Genomic DNA, 19,787 nt, shown 5'->3' on the forward strand with positions numbered 1-19,787 from the left:
CACTAGGAAAGAAGAAAACAATATACCAAACAAAAAAATATGGGCAAATATGGGATTTCTTCCTCTTAAGTTTTCTAAATCATGTTTGACAACTAAAAAAAATTTCAACCGGCACAGCAGATCACACCTGTAATCCCAGCACTTTGGGAGGCTGAGGTGGGCGGATCGCAAGGTCAGGAGTTCAAGATCAGCCTGACCAACATGATGAAACCCTGTCTCTACTAAAAATACAAAAATTAGCTGGGCATGGCAGCACATGCCTATAATCCCAGCTACTCAGGAAGTTGAGGCAGAAGAATCACTTGAACCCAGGAGGCAGAGGTTGCAGTGAGCCAAGATTGTGCCACTGTACTCTAGCCTGGGCAACAAGAGACTCTTGTCTCAAAAAATAATAATAATAAAACTAATGTAATTCTAAATTTATATAGAGAAAGTATTCTGAACTGTTATCAATGGCAGTGAATAAAAGTATGTAAAGAGAGTTAAGGTTTGATATTTCCCTTGAACTGGTAAAATAGCACCCACTAGACTGTGATAAGTTATACATATACAGTGTAATACCCAGAGGAAGCATGAAACATCTATACAAATAGGCATACTAAAAACATTACAGAAGAATCAAAATGGAATCTAAAATATGTTTAAGTAACCCATAGGCAGGCAAAAGGAAAGGTGGGGGAGGGGGGAATGAAGAAACAGAAAACAAAAAAATAAAATGGCAGAATTAAACCCTAACTTAGTAATTAACTTTAAATGTAAATGGTCTAAATATGCCAATTAAAAGACTGGTGGAATGGATTTTAAAATATGATCCAACTATATACTGTCCACAGAAACTCATTTCAAATATAATAATAGAGGCAAGAAAGGAATGGTAAGAGATATATAATATAATGCAAAAGTTGATCAAAGGAAAGCAGGAGTGGTTATATTAATATTAGATAAAGTGGACTTCAGAGGAAATAAAATTGCCAGAGATAGAAAGTAACATTATGTTACTTTCTAAAGGGTCAATCTCTCAAGAAGACAGCAATTCTAAGTGTACTTCCCAACAAGAGAAGTGCAAAATATGTTAAAAGGAAAAACTGACAAAACTAAGAGGAAAATAGAGTCTAAAATTATAATGGAGACTTTAACACCTCTCTCTCAATAAGTGATAGCACATAACAAAAACTTCACTACCATGGACCTAACAGACATTAGGTTAATATATAGGATCTAACAGATATTTATAGAACCTTCTATCCAAAACCAGAAAACACATTCTTTTTCATTGCTCAAGAAACATATGCCAGGATGGACAACATACCCTAGTCCATCAAACAAACTTCAACAAATTAAAAAGAATTGAAATCATACAGAATATTCATTTTCTGACCACAATTAAATCATATTAAAAATCAGTAACTGGCCGGGCGCGGTGGCTCAAGCCTGTAATCCCAGCACTTTGGGAGGCCGAGGCGGGTGGATCACGAGGTCAAAAGATCGAGACCATCCTCATCAACATGGTGAAACCCCGTCTCTACTAAAAATACAAAACATTAGCTGGGCATGGTGGCGGGTGCCTGTAATCCCAGCTACTCAGGAGGCTGAGACAGGAGAATTGCCTGAACCCGGGAGGCGGAGGTTGCGGTGAGCCGAGATCGCGCCATTGCACTCCAGCCTGGGTAACAAGAGCGAAACTCCGTCTCAAAAAAAAAAAAAAAAAAAAAATATCAGTAACTGAGCTGGGAGTAAAGTGCTTGTAGTTCCACCTACCTGAGCGACTGAGGTGAGAGGACTGCTTGGTCCCCACGAGTTGGAAGCCAACCTGGGTAACACAGCCAGATCTCATCCCAAAATAATTAATAAATAAATAAAATGTACTGAGCTAGTGAAAATGAAAATACAAATACAAATATCAAAATATGTTGCTGGACATAGCTTCTAAAGTAGGGCTGGGAAGAAAATTTCTACACTAAATGTAAACATTAATAAAGACAAAAGTCTCAATCCAATAATCTATCACCTCAAGAACCTAGAAAAAAAAGAACAAAAGCAAGAAGAAAGGAAATACTAAAAAGCGGAACTCAATGAAATAAAAGTCTCCATACCATTTTTGTCTAAAAAGCAATAGCAGTTTTTTTTTAAAGTTGTTTCTGCCAAAGGAGGGCATGCCTTCCTGGGCAACACTGGACAGCACTGGATACGAGGCCGTAGCTTTAGGCCTCATTGTGAGGAGCAGGGGCCCCAGTCCAGTCAGCCCCAACTGCCCATCCACGGGGGCCTCCTCCCACTGCATGGATCCTGTCTCTCCATCCACGGGGGCCTCCTCCCACTGCATGGATCCTGTCTCAGCCTCTCCACTCATCGTGCCTCCAGTTATCCAGGTTTTCACCATCTCCTTCTCCTCCCATGCATCTGTCTTGGTCTCTGAGACTAAAGAACATCTCTTTCCTCTTCTCTGTGGACTATATCCTAAGAAAAGTGCCTGGTCACTAGACCCCAGCTGCCTTGAGTGTGTTCCCTGTGGCCACGCATGGCTGCCCCTTTCTGAGGCTCAGGCAAAGAGCCAATTCCTTCTTAGTGTCTCAGAATTGGTAGTTACAGATGTTGGCAGAAGGATGGACACGTAGATTAATGAAACAATGAAAAATCCAGAAACAGAGTCACACAGATATGCTCAACTGATTTTTGCCAAAGATGCAAAAGCACTCCGATGGAGGTAAGATCGTATTTGAATAATGCTGCTGGAGCAACTGGACATCCAGGCCACGCACGCGCAAAAAGAACCTTGAGCTAAACTTAATCTTAAATCCGAATGGATCAGAGACTTAAATGTAAAACATTAAGACCATAAAACTTTAAAAAAAAAAAAAAAACTAAGAGAAAAATTTTTGGGATTTAGAGCTCTTCAGAATTCTTAACTTGAAACAAAAATCAGGATCCATAGAAAAAAAAAACTGATAAATTGGGCTTTATTAAAATTGAAAAATTCTGCTATGCAATGACCTTTTTAAAAGCTACACACTGAGAGAAATATGTGCAAACCACGTATCCCACCAAGGACTCATATCCAGAATATAAAAGGACTCCCAATAAAAAAGCAAACAAGACAAGAAATGTCACAGAAGAAAAATATTACAGATAACAAATAAGAACCTGCAAAGATGTTGGATGTCTTCAGCCGTCGGGGAACTATAAATCAAAACCATGAGATGACTACACATCTACCAGAATGGCTAACATAAAAATAGTGACACCACCAAATGTTGATGAGGATGCAGAGAAAGTGCTGGTTAGAATGTTGAACAGTACTGACACTATAGAAAACCATTTAGCAATTACTTAAAAAATTAAAAACATAACCCTCAAATGACCCAGCAATTGCATTCCTGGATATTTATCCCAGAGAAATGAAGACAAATTTTCACAAAATAACTTGTACATTGAATGTTCACAGTAGCTTTATTTGTAACAGCCCCAAATAAGATACCACCCAGATGCCCTCCAGCAGGTAAATGGTTAAATAAACCAGGAGACATTTATGTCACAGACTACTCCTCTCATCTATATAGGATAAATATCCAAATAATTAACCTGAGTGGAAAAGCCAATTTCAAAAGACTGCGGAGTATGATTCCATTCAGTGACATTCTTTTTTTTTTGAGACGGAGTTTCGCTCTTGTTACCCGGGCTGGAGTGCAATGGCACGATCTCGGCTCACCGCAACCTCCACCTCCTGGGTTCAGGCAATTCTCCTGCCTCAGCCTCCTGAGTAGCTGGGATTACAGGCACGTGCCACCATGCCCGGCTAATGTTTTGTATTTTTAGTAGAGACGGGGTTTCACCATGTTCACCAGGATGGTCTCGATCTCTCGACCTCGTGATCCACCCGCCTTGGCCTCCCAAAGTGCTGGGATTACAGGCTTGAGCCACCGCGCCCGGCCATCAGTGACATTCTTAAAACAGCCCAACTATAGAAGGAGTGGGCTGGGGAAGGAACAAAGTAGGTATAAAAGTACAATGAAAGGACATTCTGGTGATGGAAACAGTCTACATCCTTTTTTAAATGGACATACAATAGTATGTTTATGGGGAACAATGTGATGTTTCCACATAGTTATACATAGTGGAATGATCAAATCAGGCTAATCAACAAATCCGTCACCTCGAATGCTTATTTCTTTTCTTTCTTTTTGAGATGGAGTCTCACTCTTGTTGCCCAGGCTGGAGTGTAATGGCACAATCTTCGCTCACCACAACCTCAACCTCCCAGGTTCAAGCAAAATTCTCCTGCCCCAGCCTTCTGAGTATCCAATAGTTATTTCTTTGTGGTGAAGACATTTAAAATCCATTCTTTTAGCTGTTTAAAATTATACACTGTTATTAACTATAACTACTATGCTATGCAACAGATCACCAGACCTATTCCTCCTCTGTAACTATGTACCCTCTGATCAAGATCTCTCCCTTCTACTCTGTCCCCTGTCCCCAGCCTCTGAGAACAACCATTCTACTCTCTACTTCTATGAGTTTGACTTTTTAAGACTTCACACTTAAGTGAGATCGTTATATTTGTGTCTGGCTTATTTCACAAAATATTCTGTATTTTGACTGTTCTGTGTACGACAACGTAAAACTATAGTTTTGAAAGATGTTACTATTAAAGGGAGTTGGGTAAAGAGGATAGGACTGTTGTGCATTATTTCTTGTAAATGCATGTGAATCTACAGATGTCTCAAAATAAACAGTTTAAGAAAAAAAAAGTGAATGAGCACCTAAGGTCACAGTCCTGCCTTTAAGTGTATCACTGTAGCACAATTTTTAAGAACATTAAAAAATCTGAGGGGGGAAAAAGTGAAGAATGCCAGCCATTATGCAACAACTTCAAAGAAAATTGTATGAACTGATTCATGAGACAGAAATACTTTGGTTCTGCAAGAATGTATGACGTATAATTGCAAACAGACATGACTCTGAACATATTTTCTTTCTTCCAAACAGATGCCCAGAGAAAGCAATGGTAGTTTTCAGAGGGCAAAGATGATATAATCACTTTAAGAAGTAAAGTAGCAGATCTACCCCAAAATGGATCATTCTACCCAATGTTCTGACACGACATTAGAATTAAAGCATAAACTGCAAAAGCTCAGAAAAATAGAAGGATTTGTCCAAAGGAGGTAAAACCAGTGAAAACAGACTGCCGTTACAGATATGTAACACTGTCCAACACGATATGTGAGATAAACAAATGTCTCTTTGAAACTGTATTTCCAAGAAAGAAAAATGGAAGAGCAAGGGGATCAGCAAAAATGTAAGGAGTCATAAAGAAGTTCCCTCCCCCTGCAGGCATTTACACTTAGAGGCTTTCATGTACATTAAATCAGTAGGAAAATTTATGGCCAGATGCAATGGCTCACTCCTTAACCCCAGCACTTTGGGAGGCCTAGACAGGAGAATCATTTGAGGTCAGGAGTTTGAGACCAGCCTAGCCAACATGGTGAAACCTCATCTCTACTAAAAATACAAAAAACTGGGCTAGGCGCGGTGGCTCATGCCTGTAATCTCAGCACTTTGGGAGACCAAGGTGGGTGGATCACAAGGTCAGTAGGTCGAGACCATCCTGGCTAAAATGGTGAAACCCCGTCTCTACTAAAAACACAAAAACTTGGCTGGGCGTGGTAGCACATGCCTGTAGTCCCAGCTACTCAGGAGGCTGAGGCAGGAGAATCACTTGAACCTGGGACACAGAGGTTGCAGTGAGCCGAGATCATGCCACTGCACTCCAGCCTGGGTGACAGAGCAAGACTCTGTCTCAAAAAAAAAAAAAAAATTAGCTGGGCATGATGATGGCCACCTGTCACCTCAGCTACTCAGGAGGCTAAGGCAGGAGAATCACTTGAACCCAGGAGGCGGAGGTTCCAGTGAGCCAAGAACATGCCACTGCACTCCAGCCTGGGCAACAGAGACTTTCTCTCAAAGGGGAAAAAAAAAAAGCAAATTTGTGACTGGTGACCCTAATGTGAAAAGCCTTAGTGAGTATGAATTATAGGTTATAAATTGTAAGATTATAAAAACCTCAAATTGGAAAACATACAACAGTAACTACCTCTGCCATGAGGAGTACTGAAAGAACAAAGAGGGTCTCGGCATTCCATAATGTTCTATTTCTTTTGCATACAAAAAAATTATACACAAAAATGATAGAGTCGCTGTTAATTCTGGCAGTCATTTTATGGACACTTTGCCACACAGTACTTTTCTGTTCTTCAAATTTAGAAACAGCTAGACTGGGAAATATAACAGAAAAGGGCATCTTCATCTTGCATTTCACTGGCCCTTATTTGTAGAAGCCCTAGCTAGTTCAGCCCACACAGAAAAAAACTTTCCAAAGAACCATTTACAAAACTGACGTGTTAAATATGACTTTCCATACATTTTAAAACATATATTTGTATTTTTTATTTTTAAAAAATATACTGTTATTTATGATATATGAAATATTTACAGAAATAAAACCTTTTATATAACTGTATTTTTAAGAAACTAAGAGTACAATTCCTATTTTTAAAAAAAAAAAAAGGGTCTCACTCTGTCACTCGGTGGAGTGCAGTGGCACAATGTCAGCTCACTGCAACCTCTGCTTCCTGGGTTCAAGCAATTCTTGTGCCTCAGCCTCCCAAGTAGGTGGTATTACAGGTGGCAACCACCATGCCCAGCTGACTTTTCTATTTTTGGTAGAGATGGGGTTTTGCCATGTTGCTCATGCTGGTCTTGAATGCCTGGCTTCAAGATATCCATCTACCTCAGCCTCCCAAAGTGTTGCAATTACAGGTGTGAACCACCATGCCTGGCCTGTGAGTGTAATTCTTGAAAACTTCATCCAGGGACTTTTTTGAAGTAGGCTAGACAAACCTACCCAAGGCTGGTAAATAGCCACTTAACATGATTAACATGATGACTAAAAACAAAAACAAAAACAAAAAAAAACACACCAAAGACTAGTAGATAGTCTACAGCTGAACAGAGAAGAGATAAAACCACTGAGATGTAAGTAAGAAACTGACGAAGTCTGGGGGAAAATAAGTCTTTCAAAAAATTCCCTAGTAGAAAGATTATCAGCTTCTTTAGATTCAAAGACATATATATAACCCATAAGAACAAATACAGAAGTCATACCTTTCAGGCCTAAAGTCTGCAACTGAAACAGTTTTCCCAGCTCAAAAGGTAGAACTCGTAACAGGTTGTTATTTAAATGGAGCTCCCTGTTGATGCAAAAATTCCAGTATGACAGAAAAACATGTTAGCCTTTAGCAGTTAAAATCAACAACAGAGTTTCTAGGAATGTAAGCACCTAAGAATGAAAAAATGTTATATTATATTCCAATGTCTAGTATAGTGTTTCTTAAACTACATGTGGTTTAAAAACAAAACAAAACAAAACAAAACAAAAAAACTGCCGGAGAATACAAGAAGCAAATTACTAGAAAAATAAGGGAAAAAGGATAAAATATAAACTCTAATTTTTTTAAAGTATTAGATTCAACAGACATATAAAATTATTCAATTGCTGTATTACTCTCACCACAGACTGGCAAGACAGTTTGCAAACTGGCACCAGGTCACAGATCACACTGAGTATCACTGGTTGATCACATGTGGGGTCTACTACACACTTAAGAAAGTAAAATGATAAAGCAGCCTACCATGTGAATTCTTACAAGAGAAATAAAATGACCATTTAGTTAATGACTCAAGAGTTTATAGCAGCTGCACAATTAAGCTTATGATTACTATTAACTAAAGTTGCATTTAAAAAATAGCAGCTGTATTAACTATTCATGATTATTCTTAATAATTTGTTTTGCAGAGATAACCATAAATGTCAAAGGAATCTTCCAAGTGGGGGAGACATGCAAGGAAAGAACAACCAGAGACCAAATACTGATACACTAGCAATGTAACACATTAAGTTTTGTCAATTTTTAAGTGTGCAGGAAATCTATTTCTATAATCTTTGGGTTTTGACATTTAAATGAACCTTGGTTACTGAGCAAGCCAGAGGTCTGTATGGCTGTAAAATGAACAAGAAGAGCTAGTTCTGAATATCTGACTCCTGTTTATTTCCAAATGTAATACACAGAAAAAAGAAGTCCCTCAGCTGGGCACAGCGGCTCAGGCCTATAATACCAGCACTCTGGTAGGCCGAGAAGGTGGATCACTTGAAGTCAGGAGTTTGAGACCAGCCTGGCCAACATGGTGAAATCCAGTCTCTCTAAAAAATACAAAAATCAGCCAGGAGTGGTGGCAGGTGACTGTAATCCCAGTTACTTGGGAGGCTAGAATCGCTTGAACCCGAGGCAGAGGCTGCAGTGAGTCCAGATCGCACCACTGCACTCCATGCACTCCAGCCTGGGTGACAAGAGCGACACTCCGTTTCCAAAAGAAAGAAAGAAAAGAAAAGAAGATCCTTCAAGTAAATTTGTTTCACAGGACTAAAAACAGTCATAGAATAAACTCGATAATTAAGCCTAGAAAAACCTCAAAGGGCTGGAGTAGGAGCAACAGAGGCAGACCTTTCACAAGGTCCTTATTCCCTTTTTACTACATGGCTAATGGCAGAAGGCAGCAAAAAAAAAAAAAAACCCCAGAGAAACCATGGTGAAAAGTCAGTTAACATGAAATAGCACAAAATATTTCATTGGGATTAACATAATACATGGAATTTAGCTTTATATTTAACTTGATTAGATCTTATCTACCTTATAAAATGGAATAACAATAACAATAATAATAATGGGCCAGCCACAGTGGCTCACGTCTGAAATCCCAATTCTCTGGGACGCCAAGGTAGACACTAGGAGTTTAAGAGCTGCCTGGGCAACACAGTGAGACCTCCATCTCCAGCAAAATAAAAATAGAACACATTTTTTATAAATAGCAATTACCATTTCTTTTTTTTTCTTATTGGGGTAGGCAGGAGGAGTGTGGAGACATGCAGTGGCATGATCTCTGCTCACTGCAACCTTGACCTCCTGGGCTCAAGGCATCCCTCTGCCTCAGCTTTCCAAGTAGTGGGGATTACAGTTGCCCGCCACAAAGCCCAACACCTGGGATCAAGTAATCAGCCCGCCTGAGCCTCTCAAAGTCCTAGGATTACAGATGTGAACCACCACGTGCAGTCAGTAATTACCATTCCTTGCCAGGCATAGTGACAGTGGTTTTTACCCATTATCACAAATATCCCTAATCCTGGGTTAAGTAGGTTGTCTAAGATCACACAACTTGTAAATGGCAAAGTTAAGTTTCCAACCTGAACTCATATGTGACTCCAAATGCTACATATTTCATGCTACAGCCCCCCCAAATTTAATAATTAATTCTAGCTCTTTCAAGTCCAGGCTTTACTACTATCAAACACACAAGCCCTGGGAAGGCAAAAAAGGTTTCACCAATTGGCAATGGTTTCCTGGACCCTGTGTGAAGGATGGTATGGTGCCCTAACTATTTGTCATGGGTAAGTATGTGGGGTAAAATAAGTGCCTTAGCCCCTCTCTGTCCAAACTTTTTCATTTGAGAATAAAGTATATTACACAAAATATAGCAATTTAAAATTTCAGGCAATGATCTACCTTAATTTATTATTAGCTGACAATTCAGTGTTCCCAAAAACATAACTATAAAGTTATAAAGGATATAGTTATATTCCCTTTTACTCAAATATCATTAAATGAACAGTTTTGTTTCCTGACACAAGGAATGCTGTATTTTGTTTTAGGGGTTATACAGTTAGTACGTATTAAGTTGAATCTGCATACCTGAGTGATACCATGTTTCCGAGTTCTGCGGGTAAGCTACGGATTTTATTAGATGACAGGTCCAAATATGCCAGATTGTGAAGCTTAGCAATGTCTGAAGGAATTCGGGACAGGGAATTGTCACTCAAATGCAAAGCTGTCAGATGAGTTAGTGACCACAAAGATGCACTTAAGCTTCTTACTTTTCCTGTAAGAGAAAAAAGATAGGAGCAGATTATATAGTTTCTCTACAATTTGTTCTGTAGATCAAATAAGGTTTAGCTGTTTTTATGAGTAACTTAAATTATTACCGAAAAACTTGTGAGAAGGGGTTAACAGGAAATCTTACCTATTCTATGGCAATTCATTGCTATGCTATGATTAAGTTATAAGCTCTTCACTTAGCAGGTTAAAATAAAAAGTTAATGTACCAATACTGCTTAGATTGCATCTTTATTTTTAGGAGCACAAGAAGAATTTATCCTTTAAAATGATCTGAGATATGAGAGGGAAATATGATTAATTTACAGTAATGATAAATCCAACATCTGAACATCATGATTGGTTTGGACTTACACAAAATAACACAAATCACAAATTCTAATATCTCAGAGGCTATTCATAATCTTCAGAAAATTCTTTAGACAAGAATTTTGCCTAAAAACTAAAAGGAAAACAAGGTATTAGTTTAGCTGAGTTTTAAGACTAGGGTACCAAGGCTGGGCGTGGTGGCACACGCCTGTAATCCCAACACTTTGGGAGGCCAAGATGGGCAGATCACAAGGTCAGTAGTTTGAGACCGGTCTGGCCAACATAGTGAAATCCTGTCTCTACTAAAAATATAAAAAATTAGTCGGAGGTGTTGGCGCGTGCCTGTAATCCCAGTTACTCGGGAGGCTGAGGCAGGAGAATCGCTTGAACCCAGGAGGCGGAGGTTACAGTGAGCTGAGATTGTGCCACTGCACTCCAGCCCAGGCAACAGTGCAAGACTCTGTCTCAAAAAAAAAAAAAAAAAAGACCAGAGCACCCAAGTGATAACTGAATCAAGAACCACACAACTAAGCAGAATTTGTATTATGTTTTGTGTTATACGCTAACAAGTAAAACAATTTACTATATGTATTACATGTTAACAAGTAAAAACACTTCAGATATTAAGTCATACTATTATAATCAAATAGTAGTAGGCATAAGATTCAGTGACTAAGAACAGGATAAAATCTTTCAATGCAATAGTAAATCTATACTTTGGCTCTTCTTGATAAATTCTCAATGGTTTCTATAATCTTAGAACTTTCCCCATAATCTCCTTAATGGTTCAGGATCTAATCTGAGAGAGAATGAAACAAATGTAATGAAAACATACCAGTCTTTCAGAACTGATTTTCTATTGGCTGAAAATGCAACCTTGAGACTTCTTACCAAAATAGTGGTAACAGGAACTAAATTTACCATGCCACCTGAAACAAGTATTTGCTGACTCATGTATATCATATAATATACATGAGTCAGCAAATTTCCAAGATGAGACACCAAGCAATGCAGGAGAGTCATTCCTGAAGGGTGAGAAACAAACAAGGTAGACCCTCTAACTGTCTCAGCTTACTGTTTGGACAGCATTTACAAGAGGAAGCCCAAGGAAGGGAATCCCAGGTAGGGCATAGTGATCTTCCGAACTGAGTTCTGGAGACGGAAAGTCCAGAGAAGCCAGGGTGACTAGAAATCAAGAGGCAAAACATCAGAGAACAAAAGAGAACAGAGAAAAGTCGGGAGATCTGAAGAGGTCCCCACTGCCCAGCTCAAGTTGTCAACAGAGTATTGATCGGTACATGCATGTGAGAAACTGCCTGAGCCAGAGTGGAAAAAAACACCCAAACGGATTATTGAGGCAGCAATTCCCAAGTTCACACAGAACTGAGGCTAGATTTTGTTCCTAAATGTCAGAGGAAGGACTGCTAATGAATATAGGGTTCCTTTTTGGGATGATGAGTATGTTCTGCTAGTGGTAAATGTGGCACAACTCTGTGTATATACAAAATCCACTGAATTTATACTTTAAATGGATGAACTTCACAGTGTGTGAATTGTATCTCAAGTTGTTACACACACACACAAACCCCAGCAGAAAATGTCTATGTTTGATGAAAACTCTATACTCACTCACAGATACAAAAAAGCAAAAAAGCTCAATGATGGCAGGTCACAGTGGCTCACGCCTACAATCTCGGCACCTTGGGGGGCCAAGGTGGGTGGCTCACTTGAAATCAGGAGTTCAAGACCAGCCTGGCCAACACGGCAAAATCCCATCTCTACTAAAAATATAAAAACTGCCGGGCACGGTGGCTCAAGCCTGTAATCCCAGCACTTTGGGAGGCCGAGGCAGGTGGATCACGAGGTCAAGAGATCGAGACCATCCTGGTCAACATGGTGAAACCTCGTCTCTACTAAAAATCGAAAAAATTAGCTGGGCATGGTGGCGCATGCCTGTAATCCCAGCTACTCAGGAGGCTGAGGCAGGAGAATTGCCTGAACTCAGGAAGCGGAGGTTGCGGTGAGCCGAGATCGCGCCATTGCACTCCAGCCTGGGTAACAAGAGCGAAACTCCGTCTCAAAAAAAAAAAAAACAAAAAAAAAAACATTAGCCAGGTGTGGTGTCAGGCGCCTGTAATCTCAGCTTCTATAGAGGCTGAGGCAAGAGAATCGCCTGAACCCAGAAGGCGGAGGTTGCAGCGATCTGAGATGGCACCACTGCACTCCAGCCTAGGCGACAGAATGAGACTCTGTCTCAAAAAAAAAAAAAAAAAAAGAAAGAGAGTAAGAAAGGAAGAAAGAAAGAAAAAGAGAGAGAAAGAGAAAAGCTCATGTAAGTAATCCCAGCACTTTGGATGGCCGGGACCAGCAGATCACTGAAGGTCGGGCGTTCAAGACCAGCCTGGCCAATATGGTGAAACCCCACCTCTACTAAAAATACACAAATTAGCCAAGCGAGCCTCTGTCTTAGAGAGAGAGAGAGACATAATTTTCAAAACGAGTAAAAGATCTGAACAGATACTTCACCAAAGACGATATAAACAGATGGCAAATAATCACATGAAAAAATGCTCAAAATTGGCAGTCATTAGGGAGATGCAAATTTAAACCACTCTAAGATAGCACTACACACCCAGAAGAATGGCTAAATTTAAGACTTGTGTTGGTGAGGGCATGGATCAAAAACATCTAGTAGGAATATAAAACAAGACCTCTTTGCAAACCAGTTTCAGTTTTTTAAAAAGTTAAACATATATTTACCATATGATGAATTCCATTTTTAGGAAATAAAAGTTATGCCCATACGAAGAGGAATGTTCACAGCAGCTTTATTTGTAATAGTCAGATACTAAAAAGAGCCCAAATGTGTTAAACAGGAGAACAAATAAACAAATGCTGGCGTAGCCACACAATGGACTACTACTACTCAGTAATAAAAAAGAATTAACTACTAAAAACCAACAAAACAATATGGATGAGCTACAAAATAAGTATAGAGAATAAGAGCAGTCCAAAATCATCAAAAAAAAAAAAAAAAAAAGGGCAAGGTATCCATTTGCATGAAAAAAGCGTACATACTGTATAAAATCATTTATGCAAACTAATCTACAGTTACAGAAAGCAGAACAGTGGTTGCTCAGAAGAAGGAATAAACAGAATAGGTGGGGAAGGAAGATCACAAACTTTCAGGAATGATGAATATGATCATTCTTGATAGTGGTGACGGTTTCACAGGTGTACACAGTCAAAATATATACATTATTCACTTTATAAATGCCAATTTTTGAATGCCAACTCAACTTCAGTAAAACTGTATAATAAAATCTATCTTAATTCAAAAAGGTATTACCCTTACTTTGCTATAAACAGAACAGACAACATACCACAAGCTATTGTAGAACAGAATTTTATTTACTTAATTTTCCATTCATAAAACTGAAAACACACAGTTGATATTCAAGATGAATAAGGCACTTTCTGTCTTTCTGAGGCACGGTCTCACTCTGTCACCCAGACTGGAGTGCAGTGGTGTGCATGCTCATAGCTCTTTGTAGCCTTTAACTCCTAGGCTCACGTGATCCTCCTGCCTCAGCTTCCCAAGTAGCTGGAACTACAGGCGTGAGCCACTGCGCCTAGTTCCCTACCATGTTTTCTGTGTCTCTGCCCTCTTCCCTCAAGAGAGGGCAAGGGCATGCCTAAAGAAGCAAACAGAGCTTCTGAACGGAGACAGACAACTTCCAAGGACTTACAGAGGTTCATTTTAAAAATCTGCCAATTTGTATAGCTCATCTTCCCATAGAGGGTGATCATAATTCTATCTGCCATTTCAAGAAGGGAGAAGGTAGCCAGAAAGAAAACCACAAAGTCTGTGAATAAAGAAAAGGGAAAAAAGTCAAGTAAAAGAATAACCATATGAGGTAGAGGCAAGAAGACAAGGAGAACTCAAATCCCTACCATACACACAATTCTGGAATAAATTTCTAAATACCAAAAAAAACAGGAAAGAAATTAAACAGAATATTCCTCAGCATAACTCAAATCCTAGTATCCAAATATGACAAGATTTGTCAGGTTTGAAGTCATTAAAATGTAAAAATTCTTTCTATATGGTGAAGACACCAACATGCACGGAAGCTAACCATTAATTCAGTCACTTTCAGTATCTACCATGCTGGTATGGGGATAGAATGGTAAATAACGACCATATCCCTGTCCTCATGATTTCCTGTGAGTTGTATAATGAAAGAAAACAAACAAGGGGCCGGGCGCAGTGGCTCAAGCCTGTAATCCCAGCACTTTGGGAGGCCGAGGCGGGTGGATCACAAGGTCAAGAGATCGAGACCATCCTGGTCAACATGGTGAAACCCCGTCTCTACTAAAAATACAAAAAATTAGCTGGGCATGGTGGCGCGTGCCTGTAATCCCAACTACTCGGGAGGCTGAGGCAGGAGAATTGCCTGAACCCAGGAGGCGGCGGTTGCAGTGAGCCGAGATTGCGCCATTGCACTCCAGCCTGGGTAACAAGAGCGAAAATCTGTCTCAAAAAAAAAAAAAAAGAAAACAAACAAATCAACAGGAAAATGAACAATGGATAAAAATAGGTCACTTAAAAAACAAAGTCATATTAAAAACAAATGTTCATCCTCAGTAATAAAATATGTTTATAACAGCAAAATAAAAAAGACTAATATCCAATATTGACAAGGCTAAGGGTGAAACAGACACACTGTTTCATTATGGGAAAGATGTAACTATTTTGAAATATCTACTAAAATTTTAAACCTGAGTATTCTTTGCCCCATCAATTCCACAAGTTGTGATTTACCTTATGAAAATACTTGTTCAGGTATGCTAAGATACGTTGGGAGTTGGGGCAAATTACAAATATAAATGATCATTAACAAAGCATACTTAATTATGTTTCATTCATATAATATTCCTTAGTCATTCCCTTTTAGAATGAAACAGTTATACGCACTGATGTGGAAATATGTTCACAACAAATGAAGCAAAAAAAGCAAATTTCAAAATGTGGCACTTATTTTCATTAAAAAATATCAGTTACAGGCTGGGCGCGGTGACTCACGCCTGTAATCCCAGCACTTTGGGAGGCCGAGGTGGGCAGATCATGAGGTCAAGAGATCAAAACCATCCTGACCAACATGGTGAAACCCCATCTCTACTAAAAATACAAAAATTAGCTGGGCGTGGTGGCACACGCCTGTAGTCCCAGCTGCTCAGGAGGCTGAGGCAGGAGAATTGCATGAACCCAGGAGGCGAAGGCTGCAGTGAGCTGAGATTGCGCCACTGCACTCCAGCCTGGCGCCTGGCGATGGAATGAGACTCTGTGTCAAAAAAAAAAAAAAAAAAGAAAAAGAAAAGAAAAAAAAGATCAGTTACAGAAGTAAAAGAACATACGTACTAGAGAAAGATAAATCTCTAGCATGGAAGTATGCAATACAAGAAACTAAGAATCCTAATTTTCTGAAAGAAATCAATGAACAAAAGGAAGTCACCTTTTGATAATCTTGTGATATCTATCTACTTCTCCTCCCACAAAACTGTACATATTCATAAGCAGCCAAAAATGGAGTCTCGCTCTGTAGCCCAGGCTGGAGTGCAGTGGTATGATCTTGGCTCACTGCAACCTTCCACCTCCTGGGTCCCAGTTCAAGCAATTCTTCTATCTCAGCCTCTCAAGTAGCTGGGATTACAGGCACAAGCCACCATGACCAGTTAATTTTTGTATTTTTTTAGTAGAGACAGGGTTTCACCATGTTGGCCAGTATGGTCTTGAACACTTGACCTCATGGTCCGCCCACCTCGGCCTCCCAAAGTTCCGGTATTACAGGCGTGAGCCACTGAACCTGGCCAATTTGCTTATTTTTCAGCAACTTAGTGACTTAACAAAGGCTGGGATTATCCCGACCTACATTAACAGCCCTGTTTTGAAAAGTGATCTCATTCTAAAATACCCAGTATCTTTTATTGCTAATTGCCAGGAGACAAGAGGAATTAACTTGTGCTTTCTGAAATCGGGTGAGTGATTAGCAAACCCTACGAACTAGGTGTAATTAGTATACCTACCAGGAAATCAAAGTAACTGTGCATTTGCTGATATAGAAAAAAACCAACAAGCACCTGGGCTCAGTGGCTCACACCTGTAATTCCAGCACTTTGGAAGGTCAAGGCAGGCAGATCACTTGAGGTCAGGAGTTTGAGACGAGCCTGGCCAACATGGTGAAATCCTGTCTCTACTAAAAATACAAAAAATTAGCCAGTTATGGTGGTGTGGGCCTATAGTCCCAGCTACTCGCAAGGCTGAGGCAGAAGAATGGCACGAACCCAGGAGGTGGAGGTTACAGTGAGCCAAGATTGTGCCACTGAACTCCAGCCTGGCTGACACAGCAAGACTATCAAAATAAATAAATAAATAAATAAATAGAGCTACATACAATATTCTCTTTTTAAAACAACCTTGGAAGACTATGATCTAGAATTTGAGAGATTTGGTCTATCATTCTTTCATGGAAAAATAAATGTAAATAGAGCCAACACTCTCGCTGTTTAAAGGCTTCCAAATGTTGGAGAATGCCACAAAGCAAACCAAGGCAAAGGTGGGGACTACAGCCATGGCACCTGATTCAGAGATCATATAGTGACTACCGAGGAGTTCAGACCCAAGTGTCTATTTCCTAGAAGCTTCCTGAGCATGGCTCTGCTTAACACATTTCTCTGCCCTACAATGCCATCTCAAGGGCCTGGAACAAGTACAGCGGTTGTGGGATACAGATGTACCTCAAAAGCAGGTGACCACAATACTGTCTCCATGTAATATAAACAAACAGAAGAGTAGTTTGGTATTTTCAGGTCTTCAGGCAGTATTTTAAAGCTTGTTTATGTCTGATTTCAGCTTCCTGTAACAAGAGTTGTTTGTGTTGACCAACCATCCCACTGAGGGAAAGAAAAACTAGATTTTTTAAAACCCCACAAAAGTACAACTTCAAAAGCACCAGAGAACTAAAAAGGCAGCAAAGGTGTGACAAATAACCTGGAGAGAAGGGAAGCACAGAGAGGTATTAAGCAGGACACATTCCACCACTTTACCTCTCGAAGAACAGACAGAATCACAAGCAGCAGCTAAGAGGCAAGCTGATGAGCCAAAAGCTGGAAATCAGAGTATAAGGAACTGAGTGGAACTTATTAAAGTCATCTTACACAGCTGAGAGCTACAAATGGAATGGGGTGACCCAGCAAGAAGCCAACCCTCACATGCACTGAACATCTGATTCAAATTCAATGAAACACTAATTATTATTATTCTTTTTTTTTTGAGACAGAGTCTCACTCTGTTGTCCAGGGTGAAGAGCAGTGGCATGGTCTCTGCTCACTGCAACCTCCATCTCCTGGGTTCAAGTGATTCTCCTGCCTCAGCCTTCCGAGTAGCTAGGACTACAGGTGACTGCCACCATGCCCAGCTAATTTTTTTCTATTTTTATTAGAGACAGGGTTTCAGCATGTTGGCTAGGCTGGTCTCGAACTTCTGGCCTCAGGTGATCCTCCTGAAGTGCTAGGATTACAGGTGTTGAGTGACCATGCCCATTTTTTTTTTTTTTTTTTTTTTTTTTTTTTTTTTTTTTGAGACAGAGTCCTGCTCTGTTGCCCAGGCTGGAGTGCAATGGCATAATTTTGGGTCACTGTAACCTCCACCCTGTCCTCGCCCCGGGTTCAAGGAATTCTGCCTCAGCCTCCCGAGTAGCTGGGAGGTGCCTGCCACCACACCCAACTAATCTTTTTGTATTTTTAGTAGAAATGGGGTTTCACCACGTTGGCCAGGCTGATCTTGAACTGATCTCAGGTGATGCGCCTGCCAAGACCTCCTAAAGTGCTGGAATTACAAGTATGAGCCATGGTGCCATGCTGAAATCCTAATTAGATTAAGGTCATCGGCCCCTTACACAATTTCCTGAGAAACACAAAAATAATTTTTTTTTTTTTTTTTTTTAAATAAGATGGGGTTTCACTATGATGGCCAGGCTGGTCTTGAACTCCTGATCTCAGGTAATCCACCTACCTCAGCCTCCCAAAGTGCTAGTATTACAAACGTGAGCCACCGCGCCCAGCCTAAAAAATCCTTTTTTTTTTTTAGACAGAGTCTCACTCTGTCTCCAGGTTGGAGTGCAGTGGCACAATCTCAGCTCACTGCAACCTCCACCTCCCAGGTTCAAGCAATTCTCCTGCCTCAGCTTCCCAAGTAGCTGGGACTACAGGCGCATGCCACCACGCCCAGCTAATTTTTATATTTTTAGTAGAGATGGGGTTTCACCATATTCTCCAGGATGGTCTCATTCTCTTGACCTCGTAATCCGCCCGCCTTGGCCTCCCAAAGTGCTGGGATTACACGCTTGAGTCACAGCGCCCGGCCTAAATTCACTCCTAAGGAAGAGAACACCAACACATTCTACCATTTCCAGCATTCAATAAAAATTACGGACCAAAGGAAACCCCAGAAGATTCAGACACTGAAGTTACAAGATACCCTCTTTAAAAAAAAAAGAAAATCTATGGGAGGCTTACTAAACTTTTGGACAAGAGAGAATAACAGGAACTGGATTTATCCTCCTGCCTACTACAACTAAAAACCAGACAAAATATATTTAAAAATCATTTTTTAGACACTATACACCACACGGCACAGGACAGTGATGGGAAACCACAAAGTGAGCAGTTATCACGGTTCCAGCGTACTAGAACTTTCCTGACAGAAGGGCAGAGGGATGGAACCCAAGTGGTCTACATAATACGTAAGTTGAGGAAACGAAGCTGGGAGTATGGAGAGGCCAAGGTGGCTCACTTCCACAGGACAGATTGCCAAAAAGGAGACAGCTACAGATACAAAGCTCTGGAGAGCTGAAAATGATGAGGCCCTGCCTCCTGAGTCTTTGACTGCACAGCAAATGCATGAGAGAAATAACCTGAGGCCAGGGACCAAGGATGGGGTAGAGACAAATAGCAGAGGGGGCTAGGCATAGCGGCTTACATCTGTAATCCCAGCACTTTGGGAGACCGAGGTGGTTGGATCACCTGAGGTTAGGAGTTCGAGACAAGCCTGGCCAACATGGGGAAACCTGGTCTCTACTAAAAATACAAAAAATTAGCCGGGTGTGGTAGTGGGTGCCTGTAATCCCAGCTACTTGGGAGGCTAAGGCAGGACAATCACTTGAACCTGGGAGGCAGAGGTTGCAATGAGCCGAAATCACACCATTGCACTCCAGCCTGGGCGACAAGAACGAAATCCCGTCTAAAAAAAAAAAAGGCAGAGAGGAAACAATTATTGGGGATCACATGAGTTAGGAATAGTTTGCTATAGTTTGTATTCAATCAGTCAGAGTAGAAAACTTAATAGAGTATTCATTCAGGAGTATTACTTTAAAGTAAGCTTTAAGTGAATCAAACTGTCCAAATAATTTAACAGTA

General features: G+C 40.3%; 1 protein-coding gene across 2 annotated transcripts in view; it reads right to left on the minus strand.

Moving 5' to 3' along the window:
* Positions 1 to 19,787, minus strand: part of CNOT6 (CCR4-NOT transcription complex subunit 6) — an 84,229-nt gene that overhangs the window by 14,361 nt on the left and 50,081 nt on the right. For both annotated transcript variants that reach the window (XM_039460545.2, XM_039460544.2), the window contains exons 3-4: positions 9,801 to 9,987; positions 7,162 to 7,247 (exon numbers count right to left, since the gene is read on the minus strand). In XM_039460545.2, coding sequence (XP_039316479.1) covers positions 7,162 to 7,247; positions 9,801 to 9,987 — 273 coding nt within the window. The remainder of the gene's footprint in view (positions 1 to 7,161; positions 7,248 to 9,800; positions 9,988 to 19,787) is intronic.

This window comes from Saimiri boliviensis, chromosome 20 (genome assembly GCF_048565385.1).
Source record: "Saimiri boliviensis isolate mSaiBol1 chromosome 20, mSaiBol1.pri, whole genome shotgun sequence".
NCBI lineage: Eukaryota > Metazoa > Chordata > Mammalia > Primates > Cebidae > Saimiri > Saimiri boliviensis.